General features: G+C 38.4%; 1 protein-coding gene across 1 annotated transcript in view; it reads right to left on the reverse strand.

Annotated features, from left to right (window-relative positions):
• Positions 1-16,491, reverse strand: part of CFTR (CF transmembrane conductance regulator) — a 181,152-nt gene that overhangs the window by 13,543 nt on the left and 151,118 nt on the right. Inside the window, exon 23 of the mRNA XM_052638971.1 lies at positions 12,216-12,371. Coding sequence (XP_052494931.1) covers positions 12,216-12,371 — 156 coding nt within the window. The remainder of the gene's footprint in view (positions 1-12,215; positions 12,372-16,491) is intronic.

Raw genomic sequence — 16,491 nt, forward strand, 5'->3', positions numbered from 1 at the left:
CATGTCACAGAGGGAAGGGGGGCAGACAAGATGGATTGTGCTGAGGTGGCAAATTGACAATCTAATTTCCTGTTAAGGAACACTGCACAGCTCTCACCCTTGCTTGCTACATCACTGTCTACTTAAGTCTGCCTGTATAAATTAAAAAAAAAAAGTTTAAGAAAATTACTGTCTCATTGGGAAATGCAACAACTATAATACTATTTAGGTCTCTCTCTGTATATATGGGTGAACTGAAAAATACTTCTGATGTTAACATTCAGAAAATTTTTTTTCTTTACCTTTTTTCTTTTGCCTTTGGTTAATAACACAGTCAAGAGAGCTGCTCACTAAATTTTTTGAATATTTAATTTTCACTAGCTGCCTTAGACAGAGAGAATGCTCAGCACCCATCTGATCTGTGAGGAACTACAGAAGGTAAGTTGGCCCCAGATGAATGGTGTCTGTGCCTTGCCATTGCAGTCAAGTTCAAGGATAGTCCTATTGGAGACCTCATTCCCTGGGGCATAATTTATGGCTTAAGGAACAAGGTTGTTGCCAAATATCTCAGGTACCCTCTGCAGAAGGCAGCAAAATTATGCTGGTATTTCTTAATTTGCATCAAATCAGTTCCTAAGGGATGCTTCCATTGCTTTACAGAAGTGAACATAGACAATATATGACTCATGAGCTCGTAAGAGGTGATGGATATATTTTTTGGTACATCCTCCTCCAAGCTCCCAAGTAAATGAACGTAATGTCCAAATAAACTAAAGAGAACAGACAATGTATGCTATTGAGAGATTCTGATAAAGTAAAGAGAATTAAATAAGAAGTGGCTCTGAGAATGCCAGTCAATTTATTACTAAAGCAATCAGGTTTATTTAGTATCTAAAGTTCAAAGGCTTGCCAATGGAATTTTGCAATTTACTGTGTTTCACTTACTTTCTTTTAATATTTTCTTTATATGAAATCTTCTACCATTATTGAGAAAGATGTGAAATAACAACTGTAAGGGTTTATGAAGCATCAGACAATGCATCACTTCACTAAAGTTATCTCTACCAGGAACTCAGAGGCTACAACAGAGTCTATGGCCAGCTTACCACGAGCCAGATAAGACTCTTTACATGTGTTGTCTTTTTTTATCTTCATATAAATTTAATGAGACAGATCTTACTGCTGTTCATGAAGAAATTACACTTGGGAGAAGTTAAGTGACTTGCCCAAGGTTATTGAGTTAGTAGTTGTAGAGTTGGCATTCAAACCTTTAGAGTGCTCCTCAGATTCATAGCAAAATGCCTCAGGTCCTGGGCAGACCAGTTTTGATTCCTGATCTGGAGCTTAGGAAAGATTAAAGGTTGGGCAGAAGCAGCCCAGTGGGTCCATAAAGAGCCCATTCGCACTCAGCAGCACAGTTGTCGATTCAAGCACTGCTATCCATCCCTCAAGCCACAGGCTCAGTACCTACACTGTGAATTGAGAGTTTAGCTTTCTCTTCCTATGCAGGACCTGATTCAAAGGATTTTATTTGGGCTACAGGGTCCTTGTAACTTTCACGGGGACTTACGTATCCAATGGAACAGCACAATATGAAATTTTACTTTGGCCAAATGGAAAAATGCCAACATTCTGGAGGACCACAGGTAGAGGCTGAAGGTATTATAAGATCAGAGCAAACACAGACGTTTGTTAAGGGCAAGGTGCCTTGTGCAGATGCTGTGACAGTGCAGCTCTTGCCCGGAAAGTGTACCTATGAACAAGAATCCAATCTTTTTAAGTTTCAGTGTTACTGCAAAATGGGGGAGATGTCATATTTTTTGATTTTTTAAAATCTACTCTACCCCTGGGCTTTTCCATTTTGACAGACAGGACCTTTATTTTGAAAATGAAAGTCACTCAGTCATGTCCGACTCTTTGTGAACCCGTGGACTACAGAACAGTGATCAATGCAAAGAAATAGAGGAAAACAATAGAATGGGAAAGACTAGAGATCTCTTCAAGAAAATTAGAGATACCAAGCAAACATTTCATGCAAAGATGGGCACAGTAAAGGACAGAAATGGGATGGACCTAAAAGAAGCAGAAGATAGTAAGAAGTGGCAAGAATACACAGAAGAACTATACAAAAAAGACCTTCACGACCCAGATAATCATGATGGTGTGATCACTCAACCAGAGCCAGACATCCTCGAATGTGAAGTCAAGTGCACCTTAGGAAGCATCACTATGAACAAAGCTAGTGGAGGTGATGGAATTCCAGTTGAGTGATTTCAAATCCTAAAAGATGATGATGTGAAAGTGCTGCACTCAATATGTCAGCAAATTTGGAAAACTCAGCAGTGGCCACAGGACTGGAAAGGTCAGTTTGCATTCCAATCCCAAAGAAAGGCAATGCCAAAGAATGTTCAAACTACCACACAGTTGGAGTTATCTCACATGCTGGCAAAGTAATGCTCAAAATTCTCCAAGCCAGGCTTCAACAATATGTGAACCATGAACTTCCAGATGATCAAGCTGGATTTAGAAAACACAGAGGAACCGGACATCAAATTGCCAACATCTGCTGGATCATCAAAAAAGCAAGAGAGTTCCAGAAAAACATCTACTTCTGCTTTACTGACTATGCCAAAGACTTTGACTGTGTGGATCACAATAAACTGTGGAAAATTCTTCAAGAGATGGGAATACCAGAGCACCTGACCTGCCTCTTGAGAAATCTGTAGGCAGGTCAGGAAATAACAGTTAGTACTGGACATGGAACAACAGACTGGTTCCAAATAGGGAAAGGAGTACATCAAGGCTGTATACTGTCATCCTGTGTATTTAACTTATATACAGAGTACATCATGAGAAACGCTGAATTGGATGAAGCACAAGCTGGAATCAAGATTGCCAGGAGAAATATCAATAACCTCAGATATGCAGATGATACCACACTTATGGCAAAAAGAAAAGAAGAACGAAAGAGTTGAAGAACGAAAGAGTCTCTTGATGAAAGTGAAGGGGGAGAGTGAAAAAGTTGGCTTAAAACTCAACATTCAGAAAATGAAGATCATTGCACTTCATGGCAAATGGATGGGGAAACAGTGAGAGACTATTTTTTTGAGTTCCAAAATCACTGCAGATGGTGACTTGCAGCCATGAAATTAAAAGATGCTTGCTCCTTGGAAGAAAAATTATGACCAACCTAGATAGTGTATTAAAAAGCAGAGTCATTACTTTGCCAACAAAGGTCCATCTAGTCAAGGCTATGGTTTTTCCAGTAGTCATGTATGGATGTGAGAGTTGCACTGTGAAGAAAGCTGAGCACCAAAAAATTGGTGCTTTTGAACTGTGGTATTGGAGAAGACTCTTGAGAGTCCCTTGGACTGCAAAGAGATCCAACCAGTCCATCCTAAAGGAAATCAGTCTTGAATATTCATTGGAAGGACTGATGCTGAAGCTGAAACTCCAATAGTTAGACCACCTGATGTGAAGAAATTGGAAAAGACTCATTGGAAAAGACCCTGATGCTGGGAAAGATTGAAGGCAGGTGGAGAAGGGGATGATAGAGGATGAGATTGTTGAATAGTATCACCGACTCAATGGACATGAGTTTGAGTAAACTCCAGGAGTTGGACAGGGAGGCCTGGCATCCATGGGTTGCAAAGAGCCAGACATAACTCAGGAATTGAACTGAACTGAACCAGACTGTAGCCCTCTAGGCTCCTCTGTCCATGGAATTCTCCATGCCAGAATACTGGATTGGGTAGCTGGTCCCTTCTCCATGGGATTTTCCCAACTCAGGGACAGAACTCGGATCTCCCACATTTCATGTGGTTTTAGCAATTCGAGTCATCACAGAAGCCCTTCATTTTATCAATCCACAAAATTCAGAGTTATGCATGACTTATCTTTCTCTCTGATCATCCCAAAAGGAATTAATCATCAGTTCTGTGGATTGTTTACCCAATATATCTCAAAGCCATTTATTTCTCTATCACTTTAGCTACCAAATCGTTCAAGCCACCAGCATCTTTCTCTGAACACTGTAAGAACTTCCTATTTCCTTGCTTTAGAAACCAAAGAAATCACCATCAATATAAATTGGATCATGTCATTAACCTTTTAAAAAAACCTTCAGTGGGGACTTCTCTGGGAGTCCAGTGGTTAAGAATCTGTCTGCCAGTGCAGGGGACATGGGTTCGATCCCTGGTCCAGGAAGATCCCTCAGGGAAAATAAGCCTGTGCGCTACAACTACTGAGCCCACATACTGGAACTATGAAGCCTGCATTCCCTAGCTCCTGCGCTCTACAGCAAGAGAAGCCACCTCAGTGAGAAGCCCATGAACAGCAACTAGAGAGTAGCCTCCACTCGCCGCAACTAGAGAAAGCCTGAATGCAATAATGAAGATCCAACAGGGTCAAAAGTAAACTATTGTTTTTAATTAAAAAAAAAAACAAACAACCTTCAATGGTTTTCCATTACATTCAGGGCAAAATGTAAAACCCTTTAGATGACCTACAGATCCACCACTGGGCAACCTCTTTCACTTTGTCTGGCTCATCTAGTGTCCTTGTCCACTTCACTCCCTTTTTCACTCCAGCCACCTGGCTTTCTTTCAGTTCCTCAGTTCACTTCAGATGTTCTATCCTTCCTGCATGGGAATCTCATCTCCTGTCTTCTTCCTATGGCCAACTGTATTTTTCAGGTCTCAAGTTCAATATCACTTCCTCAGAGAATCTCTCTTGAGTCTTAAAACCAAATAAGGTGCCTCAATATAAGATATCATAATATCCATACTTTACTTTCACAGCTTACAGTGAATATTATTAATAAAATTAAATATGCATTAGGAGCATTTTGTTTTTAATGTCTTACTTTTCTCCTAGACCATAACTGCTGTGTAACCTGTCATTAGCACACAGGTTTTACATGGTGTATGCTCAGTAAATATTGTCTGAATAAATAAATGGGCTGTTGGGAACATAAGAAGTAAAACTATGAAAATATCGATAAGAGTGCAGCAAATATTATTTTTCTTCCTTATGGAAAAATAGCTAACAAAACCTAGTGTCTTTAAATGAATAATAATAACAGCCCATTAAAGCTTTAATGTTTCTTTGTAACAGCTGGAGAAAAGGTACACCTTCTTCACAGTAGCCTGATATTTTTTACATGTAATCTTTTTCAAACATATGGCGACATGTTACATATTAATTTTATGCAAAATAGATACATATTCAAAATTATGAAGGAAGAAAGTTATTTGTTGAAGCTAGACTAAGCCTTGGTGGCTCAGTTGGTAAAGAATCTGCTTGCAATGCAGAGGACCTGGGTTTTATCCCTGGGTCAGGAAGAATCCCTGAAGAAGGGAAAGACTACCGACTCCAGTATTCTTGCCTGGAGAATGCCATGGACAGAAGAGACTGGTGGGCTACTAGAGTCAGACACAACTGAGTGACTAACACTAACTTTTCAATTTTGGACATCCAAAAATTTTAGATGTAGTGGAATTGACACCATGCTTCCCTAGTGACTCAGATGGTAAAGAATCTGCATGCAATGAGGGAGACCTGGATTCGATCCCTGGAGGAGGAGGAGGGCATGGCAACCCACGCCAGGATTCTTGCCTGGAGAATCCCATGGACAGATGAGCCTGACGGGCTACTGTCCATAGGATCGCAAAAAGTCAGACACGACTAAAGCAACTAAACGTGATGTGGCATGACAAATTTTATAGGTCTTTTGTTTACAGTTTACAGTCTAGCACTAAAATAGTATCAATGCTTTCATTTTAACTTTCAAGAAAAATTAAAGTAGTTCAGTCGGAATTCAATTTCATACAGTTAATCAAACATGCCACTCTCGTCTTATAGCGTCTGGCACTCACTTGTTTCTGAGCGGTGCCAGTGGGTGTCTTATTGTTTTCTATACTACTGAAATTTGTGTTTCTACAAACTCATCTCTAAAGGTGAGACGTCCTTGGAGGTCACTTATGTCCTTTCCCTAGTGTATGAATGAAACAGCCAGAGTCCTGAGAAGTTATATGGTTTGACCAAGGTGGCACAGTCTGATTGTGCAGCCAAAAAAAAAACCTGAAACTATAAATCACAATGATCTGCTACCTCTCTTTCAAGAAAGTGTTCAGCAGTAGGAAAATCAGAATGTACAGACATTTGATGTTTATTTAATGTCATGTATGTACACTTTGGCCACCTCATGCGAAGAGCTGACTCATTGGAAAAGACCCTGATGCTGGGAGGGATTGGGGGCAAGAGGAGAAGAGGACGACAGAGGATGAGATGGCTGGATGGCATTACCAACTCGATGGACAAGAGTTTGAGTAAACTCTGGGAGATGGTGATGGACAGGGAGGCCTGGTGTGCTGCGAGCCATGGGGTCTCAAAAGAGTCGGACACGACTGAGCGACTGAATTGAACTGATGTACACTACAAAGAACAATACTTGGGACTCAAGGAAGAACAAAGACAGCACCATCGTTCACCACCTGACTTATCTCTTCCCTGAAGCTCACTCCTCAACCGCTCAACTAGAGATGGCAAGCCTGGGTGGAATGCTCGGAGCTGGTCACACATCACAGCAACAGGCATCATGCTTTAGTCTTGGATGTCAAATGAAAAACAAAAAAGGATTTGGCTTCTGTGGTTACTAAATGTAGGATACATTAAATAAGTGGGAGGAATGACTTATCTTTAAGAATACAGTATTGTTTTGTTTTGGCTCAGAAGGGAAATATGTATATGTATAGCACGTGAAGTCACTTCAGCCATGTCTGACTCTATGTGACCCTATGGACTACAGCTCACCAGACTCCTCTATCCAAGGGATTCTCCAGGCAAGAATACTGGAGTGGATTGACATGCCCTCCTCCAGGGAACCTTTGATCTAGGGATCAAACCCGAGACTCTTACATTTCCTAAACTGACAGGCAGGCTCTTTACCACTAGCACAAAACTGTGAAGCCTACATATATTTTAATATATAAAATGTTACATATAATATATATACATAACCTTCATACATACATATATGTGTGTATATATATATACATATGTACAAAGACTATATATAGCTTTATTAAAATGTGATCCAAATTCTTATAAGCACCACAGTGTCTGTGATCTCTCTCACCTTTTGGCAATGTCTGCAAAACTCCATTATAAGTTAATTTGTGCAATTAAAATCCATCCAATATGAAGAAATCAAGATCCTAAGGTGGCATTACAGAATGTCTAAAAATAAATGCTGCTTTGCTTTTAGGAACATCGAGTAACAAGCAGTAGGCGAATTATATTAGCCAAAAGTGTTTAAGGTTGATAAAAATAATTATAATTTTAATTACAAACCATTTATTTGTATATAATGACTACTTATGTTCAAATTATGTTTCTGAAAAGTCATTTTTCACAAAATTTTACACTACAGTGTTTTAATACACACTTTCAAAAATAACATCAAAACATGATTTCCAGATCTGACCAAATTACCACGAATTTCCAACTTTTAGGCTCAGAAACAGTACCATTGTGTTGTACTAATACCCACACTAGTCATTTTCCTTTTCTCCATTAAATGCGGCACTCCACGCCCAACGCCCTATGTCCTATTCACTTTAGTTCAGGCTCTGACACATCACAGCTAGGGAGTTTCTGAGCCCATCTCCCTGCTCCCTGTCCTGCCTACTGAATCCCACTGTCCACAGGCTGGGACATACTCTTCTGCTGCCCTTTACCACCTACCTCCCAGCTCAAGAAGACTGAATCCACTCCTCACTAGACCACTTTAGTATGAATCCAGTCTCCCTCTTTCTCCTAATGTTTCCTAACAGATGGTCATCTCTGCGCACTGCCCCCCCAACTCTTATTCTAGTTGTCATCTCTGTAGTGGCTTATAATATACCTCTCTGGGATCCTAGAATATCCTTTCCACAACTCTCTGCCCCAAACCTTTCTAAAACCAAAACATTTTATGACCCTTTAAGGCCCACTTTCATCATCATCTTCTCTGTGAAACTGTCAATACTCAGTCCTTCATTTCCTTTCCAATACATAAATGAGAGAGACACGATCCCTATTCTCAAGGAACTATAAATAAAAGTAACTAGAACAACAGAGTGTATTGTATTATTCTTAACACATGCCAGGAAGTAGTTTAAGTAAGTTGAAGTTCCTTTACTCATTTAATCCTCATAATCCCCCAATAAAGTAGTTACTACCATTATACCCGTTTTACAGACAAGGAAATTGAGGCTCAGGGAAATTAAATAACTTGCCAAATATTATAATGCTAGTAAAATACAGATACTGGCAGAACCACAACCTGTTGGAAATGACAGCAAGCATTTCATGACTCAGCCAAAAAATAAGGGCAATGAATTCCTACCATGCAAGCTATTGTATGTGCTATATAAGAGATAGAAAAAACAGTAAGAGGAAAAAAAAAAATCTATGTTTTATTTTGCATTTCTACTACAGCCTTCTTGCTAATCTTCTGATTGTTGATGACTTTGTGTTTAAATCTGTTTCCTTAACTAGCATGTCTACAAAGTGTTTACAATACTGAGTGGAAATTAAATACATACATAAATAATTCCAATATAAGACATAGAGAAGTGCCAGGAGAGATTTATAAACAAAGTTCTCGATCCCACTTGGGACTGGGACGTGGGAGTGGAGAGTTGGGGCTAGAGTCAGGTTTAAAGGGAGAAGGGAAGGAGTTAGAAAAGGCTACCTGGCAGTTAACCTCTGAGATGCCGAAGTGACTCAGCTAAGGAAAGATCATCTCAGACAGAGGAAATGCAGGGACAGAGGAATGAGCGAGAAGACTGAGGTATCTCCCGTGGCTCAGCAAGCGCAGATTGACTGACACTTAAAAGTGCCGGGTGTGAAGAGTGGTGGGTCTGACTAGAAGGGCCGTTGAAACCAGATTATCAGGGACCTAAACCACAAATGGAAAGATCTGAACATTGTTCATGAAGAAAGGGGTGTCGTAGAAGGTTTTTGACTTGACAAAGCACAGAGCTGGAATGGTGCTGTAAACTGTTTACTTTGTGTGCAACAGAGAGTTTAAGAAGATGAGGAAAGCACAGCAGCGGGAGCAAAAGATGGAAGGATACAGTTTGTGGTGGAAGCAGCCACGACAGAGCTTGGAGCTGGACTCTCTCTCCTCATGTGAATGATTCTCTCTCATTGTCCACCACTGCACTTAATTACCTCTATTTATCATTTTGGCTTCTTCCTCTGGTCCCTGACTTAAAGCAATGAGTTCTCACTGAACGCTCATGGGCTGGACTGAGACCTCAATATCTTATACCTTAAGTACAGAACCCATGGTACTTATTATCATTTAAAGCATGTGGAAGTAGTTTAATAACTAAGTATTAAATTGTTAATTACTGTGAAACTGAATGAGAAGTGCTGCACATACAATAGCATTGTTCAGCTCTACAGATACATGATTTGATTCTATCTGATAGCCCTCATAGCAAAAGTTACTACGCTGCGTTGGTACAGATTATTTTCAGATCAAAGAGTCTCACTGCAGGAATAGGCCGAGTCATCCCCTAATAATTGTTTGCAGCCTTTCAAATTTGTATTTGAAGCTCTAAAAATAAACATTTTTCTGCTTTTCTCGAATTAAGTGATAAACAAGGTTCAAGGTGAATGAACAATCTTAAGTCTTGGTGTTCAATTGGCTAAGTCAATGGGGCTCTGACAATAGGCCTCATTGTCTCCTCTTCATGCTCTCAGAGCTTAGAGGTGAAGCAGAACAAATTCAAAAAGGTGCCACCTCAAAATGTACACAATGTACTGTTTTCTACGCTGGTACCTTTTCTAAGATTTCTAGCTACAGGAGGAAAGAACACACACAGACACACACACACACACACACACACACACACACACACACACACACACAGAGTAAGAACTTGCCAAAACTAAAGACATCTTGTGATTCCACAGCTGATGTCTCAGGATCACTTTGAGGGAGAGGAAAGTTTCCTGTTCAAAGTTTCCTGTTTCATGTACCTGGAAACAAGTGACTAACTGACCTAGAGGTCTCTGATATCTCAAGTGTCAGAGGTCTTGGGGAACTATGGCTTTGCAAGGTCAGGAAGACAGAAGGAAAAAAAAAAGATGGAAAAGCAAAAAAAAACACTTTCTGGATTTTTAATATCTTCTTGCCACTTTTTAAAGATCAAACTCTAGGAAAGAAAAAAAAATTACTTAATCTGAACTTTTAAAGGAAAGTTGGGAAAATAAAAGCATCTCTTGATTTGGATCTTAAAAAGGTCTGAGGAGTTTGCCCTCTTTCTCTCTTAGGCATTCATTTATCATTCTCAAGATGTCACTATAGAAGAAATAATACTTTCTGTCTTACAGACATCCTTGTGATACTGGAAGACTGTCCCAGAATCCACGGTTGTAAACACGTATAATGAGAAACATTTATTATTAGCATGATCACACATTTATAAAGGCATAGCTTAAAGTATTTCTTGTTTAGTTTTTAATAAAACTTAATGCCATGGAAGAGGGGAAAAGGAAGTTTGGAAGATTCATGTTGACAGAAAGTCAAAATAAAAAATTTTCATAACTCTAGCCTACTTGGTTTTCCTCCATGCTTTACATATTTGGGTTCCTAAATAGAACATGTGGGTGCTCAGTAACTCAGTCATGCCCAACTCTTTGCAATCCCATGAACAGGGGCCTGCCAGGCTCCTCTGTCCATGGGATTTCCTAGGCAAGAAAACTGGAGTGGGTTGTTATTTCCTTCTCTAGGGGATCCTCCCAGCCTGGGGATGGAACTTGCATCACTTTCAACCCCTGCACTGGCACGCGGTTTCTTTACTACTGCACCACCTGGGAAGCCCTAGATAGAACATACAATAAAACAAAAATCTCTCTATCACAAGTAAGATAAACAAAAGGATTCCCAATGAAACTGAAATTATTTCTTAGAGCTTTGGTTACTGTAATGAGCAGATCTGTATAAACAAGAACAACAAAAAAGAACAAAAGCTTCACTATTGTAGTTTAAAATGGGATCAGGAAACAGAGAGTCAACTGAATAGCAGTGCTTCTTAGACAACCAGATTCTGTCCCCAGCTCTTCAACATTGTTATCTTGCCTAATGCTGTCACCACGGGATACTTGTATTCCCAGTGTTTCTTCATCTTCACACCCACTAACAATCCCTCTTTTTTTTCTGAAGAAACAATACTGTTTCTCAAAAGTTCAACCAGGATAAAGCTTCTGGCACCATGACAAAGTCTAGACATATGAATTAAAAGCATCTGTCTAGCAGTTACAATATTTAGTGTCTCATTAGATGAAAGGGGCAAATGTTCCATAGAGGTAATCTATCAGGAAATACAAGCCATTTTCTCTGGTTAGATTTGTAGTCCATCTACCCAGAGATGCTCCTGGCATTTTAATTTTGTGTTAAAAGCAGAGAATTGTTAGAACCATGGTAGTGGAATGGACTTAGTGCCCATTAGTACAAAGAGATCATAAAACAGAGACTATATCCATAGAGATGAAAACAAATACTAGTAGATATACAGTTCATGTCTTTCAGACTTGGTCCCAGTAAAGACATTTCTTGGTTTCCATTAAGGTCATTGAAAAATGGAACTATTGCTATTTCTTACATAATTAAAAAGCCCTTTTGCATAATAACACAGATAGAATGATACTAAACCATTCAGGAGGCTGAAGACCCTTTATAACCCAGATCAAAGAGTGACATTTTTGAAAAAAAGCTACAGATTAATCTGACATTCTATTCAAAGAACAAACAACAATCATTACACTTTCTAGTTTCAATTGCACTATATAATGCTTCCAAGAGTTTGTTATTTCGGCAGCATACTTTACGTCTTGCAAAACATTTCTCAGTCTGCTATGACTGCTAACTTGGAGACCACTGAGGCAGGAATAAAAAAAGTTGCTAAGTACGAAAGCTCCATGTTCCGGCTCTGGCTTATATCTTCTTGAAAAAGCTATCAGTTATTAATATTTCAAAAACTGTATGTCAGAGAATTCCAAACTTCTACAAATACTTTTACTCTCTATAAAAAGACTGCATAACAGAAAAAAAAAAAGACAGCAATATACAGGGAATATGTTTTGCAGGGAAATGTGAATTTATGGAGTTCAAGTGTCAAATAATGGAAAAAATGTACTTAGTTACTTTTTTACTAGTTAAGTCTTTCTGTATTGCTTACCTGTGGTATGACTCCAAAGGCCTTCCTCCATTGTTGCAAAGTAATTGAATTCCAAGACACACCATCTATTTGGATTTCTCCTTTGGTATTCAGCAGTCTCAAAAAAGCCAGTAACAAAGTGCTCTTCCCTGATCCAGTTCTTCCCAAGAGGCCCACCTAGAATATTAGAGTGATGGAATTACTCCTGTGACATATAGATGCAATACCATAAATGCAATCTGATATTATACATGAATTTTAAAAACCCATGGGAAACATTTTTTTTTTAATCATCACCCAAGAAGTCTCACTTATTCATTCAAAGCTTTGTGCATACTTCCAATTCTGATTAAAACTGATTTGGAACACAGCAACTCTGGAAGACAATATAGAAACTGGCCATAAGGGACTGGATCCCTGATGCTGAGTTCATTTATCTCTGATTTTTACTAATGGCAAAAAGGTTAAAATAAGGTCCATTTCACATCGAAGAAAACAAAGAGTGTCTTAAAGCACATAATTTTTGAGAATGGGCTCAAGCCAGAAGCAGAGACCTACAGCTTGATCTAGTCAAATGTGAATACACGTTTGAAGATGAATAAATCCACAAGGGTTCTAACATTCATATACTATCCATAATAAAATAAGTGAATGCCAAGTTCAGGCCTGACAAGAGGGAATAAATTCAGTGAGCTACACATTACCACAAAAGACAGGCTGGGCCTTGCCACTTATCAGTGGATAAGTGCCTGGACAGTTGTCAAATCAACTTCTTCCATCCATTCTGATTGGCAAGAACAGAATTTTAGGAAGCAAAAGGGACATTAAGGGAAAGAAAAAAAAATATTCCTGTTAGTTATAGACTCTAAGAACACAGCACGGAACTGAGAAGGCCGTGCACTGCAAGGTGACAACAGGTGCTTCAGATGGCCCACAGGGAGCTGACTCTTCTGATGCCAGCTCAGACCCAGCACTTAGAAGAAGATGGTCTGAGCAAGGTCATTAATGAAACCCTGAATAAACTGCTCAGCATTTAGTGGCACTGAACAGTTCTTTCTTTCCCCTTGCATTATTGCTATTTCTTTTTTCTAATTTGGCCTTTTTACAAAAGAGCTGAACAGTCTTGTAGAATCATGCATTTTACACTATTTGTGGTAAACACTTTCATTATGTTTGGTGTTTTACTTTCTAATCCATAGCTAAGTATAAAATAAAACATGATTTTCTGAATTCTTACTCTCAGTTTCTATATTTATCTCATTACAGACTAGTAACAGTTTCTAAATCAGAACTAATTAGGGACTGCAATAAATGCTTGAGAACATACACAAATCAACAACAGTAATAACACTGAATACCAATTAGGAGCCTTTAACATATTAAATACCAATCAGAAAGGCCTAGGAAGTAAACTAGGTCTTTGGGGTAAGCCAATAAACAACTGTGATACAACTGTCTTTCTGTCCATTATAAGAGCCCTATAATGGGACCTGCACACATGCCGATTTTCTGAGACAACAGAAATCAGATAAACAAAATGTTACACATTAACACCGCGTTGAGGTTCTTCACACTATGGATCACAATTGGTAATTATTTTATTTATTCTTTTCTTGATTATTGCTTGTGTTCACCCCAAGAATATAAGTTCAACAGGGCAGGGTAATCTATCTTGTTTTCTATTGAATTCTCAGCACCTGGCATACTGGTTGGTTCACGTAAGTGCTAAATAAAAAACTTATTTGGACTGACTGAGAGACAGTCAGATGAAAGGATGAATGAATGGATGGACAAATTGGTGGTGAGTAGGAGGCAGATAAATGGAAGAAATGAAAGAAGGGAGGGAAGGAGGGAGAAAGAGGAAAGAAAGGGAGGAGGAAAAGAGGAGGGAAGGGTAGAATGAATAAATGTATTTAGCAGAATATGGATAAACATTATAAACTTATTTAGTAAGTCTAAACAAATGGATATAGTCAATTTTGGTTAACTCGATTTAAAAATCTTGTTGAATTTCATATGCACACTTCTACTTCTGAATCAGCCCATTTTGTACAAACACATTCACCATACTTGATGATTTTCCAAGAAAGCAATCTGAGTATGCCCTTGTATAGCGAGGCATGAACAAAAAGTAGGGAAGGGAAATTCAAGAGCAGAAAGTGACCTGCTCTAAAGTCATATCAAGAACTTTTGATAAGTTCCTTGAGCTTCAGACTCTTAAATCATTAGCCAGGATTCTAATGATTAGGGTACATGACTACATTCTTTTTCCTTAAGAAGCAAATATTTAAATGTTTAGAAAACCCAGGTTTTATACCAAGATAAAATTGGATTAAGGCAATTTGTAAATCTTTACTTCTATAAAGTTTTAGCTATCTCTCTGGTTTCCTTATATTGCTGAACTGCTGGCATTGCATTGAGTCAGACATGGCTTTCAACAGCATGTCTAATTGATTCATGCCTAACAAAGTCTTCTGTTGTTTATATACTTGGCGCATAATAATTCTTTTCCGGGATTTGTTTTAAGGCTTCTCAGTGATCTACTGAATAAGGCCAGACTACTTCCTGCAAATAAGCCTTTAAGACAGATGCTAATTCTAAGTCAATGTTTTCTAGTAACTTCAGTGTACCTCCTCTTTGATAATTTTGGATCAAGATAAATCACAATGTTATGTCGAGAGTTAAACAGTGTTGAATTTGGTGCTGGTTGTAATTTCATTGTACCATGAATAGAACAGTTTCAGTACATTCTTCCCAGAGAGTCTTATTCACCATTTCAATACTGTAATAGATTGAAAACTGTTATAACAGTTTATCATTTATCTTCCTGTAGTCTCTATAAATCAAATGTAAAATCAAATGAAATTTAGATCCCTAAAGTTACAATAACTGTAATTTTATATGTTGATTGATCTGTTTATTATTAATAAAACATAATTTATAATGCAATAAGTTCTTGAAACTCTACTCTTCACAAAACCGGTATAAGTAACTGAATGATTCAAATACTTCACATCAGTTTTTATCAAGTCAGAATGTCATATGTGTTTAAAAAAATCAAATAGATACTAGGTGCCTATGCTCCTATGATCTGAGCCCTTGATATTATTTGAATTGTTTCTAGCATCTCAGTATTTTAGAGAGACTACAAATGGAGAAAGCAGATAAGCTCACCCAGATTAGGTCTTGAAGTCTGATTAAATATATTTAATCAGAGGACTACCCAGTACTGTAATATATACAATATGTCATCTGAGGCATTTTGATAAATCTAGGTTTATCATGAATGACCTACCTCTAAATTAAAATCCTAGCCTATACTTTGAGATGAAAAAGAAAAGGAAAAAGAAAAGAGAGATACTAGTTAGGGGAAAATGACATTAAAAATTTAGGCAAAAAACAAAAGCTTTTAAGAAAAAACTATTTGAGACTGAAAGGAAAAATAAGTTTTCTTTTTTAAAGTTACTCTTTTTAAGTTAAACTTGTGAAATATTTGCTACATCACTCATGCACTGAAAATAAAATTAAAAGTACAGATTCTGTGAAGTAAAAGACTAAATTAAGAGCCCAAAGAGTAAAAGGATTTCTCAACACTAAAGTAATTTCTATGGACAAAGTGCTTTAATAAGAAGATTGAACTATTTTTCTGCACAAAATATTATTTTGTCTTTTTGCCATGTAATGGGCTGAATATTTGTGTCTCTCCTAAATTCATGTATTGAAATCCTAACCCCTCAATGTGACACTAGTAGAGGTAGGGTGGCTGGGAGGTGATTTGGTCACAAGAGTGGAGCCTTCATGATGGGATTCAGTCAAGTTCAGTTCAGTCACTTAAGTCATGTCTGACTCTTTGCGACCTCATGGACTGCAGCACGCCAGGCTTACTGTCCATCACCAACTCCCGGAGCCTGCTCAAACTCATGTTCATCACGTTGATGGTGCCATCCAACCATCTCATCATCTGTCATCACCTTCTCCTCTCACCTTCAATCTTTCCCAGCATTAGGGTCTTTTCCAATGAGTCGGTTCTTCACATCAGGTGGCCAGAATATTGGAGTTTCAGCTTCAAATTCAGTCCTTTCAATGGATATTCAGGACTGATTTCCTTTAGGATGGACTGGTTGGATCTCTCTGCAGTCCAAGGGATTCTCAAGTCCAGCATCACAGTTCAAAAGTATCAATTCTTTGGTGCTCAGCTTTCTTTATAGTCCAACTGTCACATCCATACATGACAATTGGAAAAAACCATAGCTTTGACTAGATGGATCTTTGTTGGCATAGTAATGTCTCTGCTTTT

Source organism: Budorcas taxicolor, chromosome 4, assembly GCF_023091745.1.
Source record: "Budorcas taxicolor isolate Tak-1 chromosome 4, Takin1.1, whole genome shotgun sequence".
NCBI classification, from domain to species: domain Eukaryota; kingdom Metazoa; phylum Chordata; class Mammalia; order Artiodactyla; family Bovidae; genus Budorcas; species Budorcas taxicolor.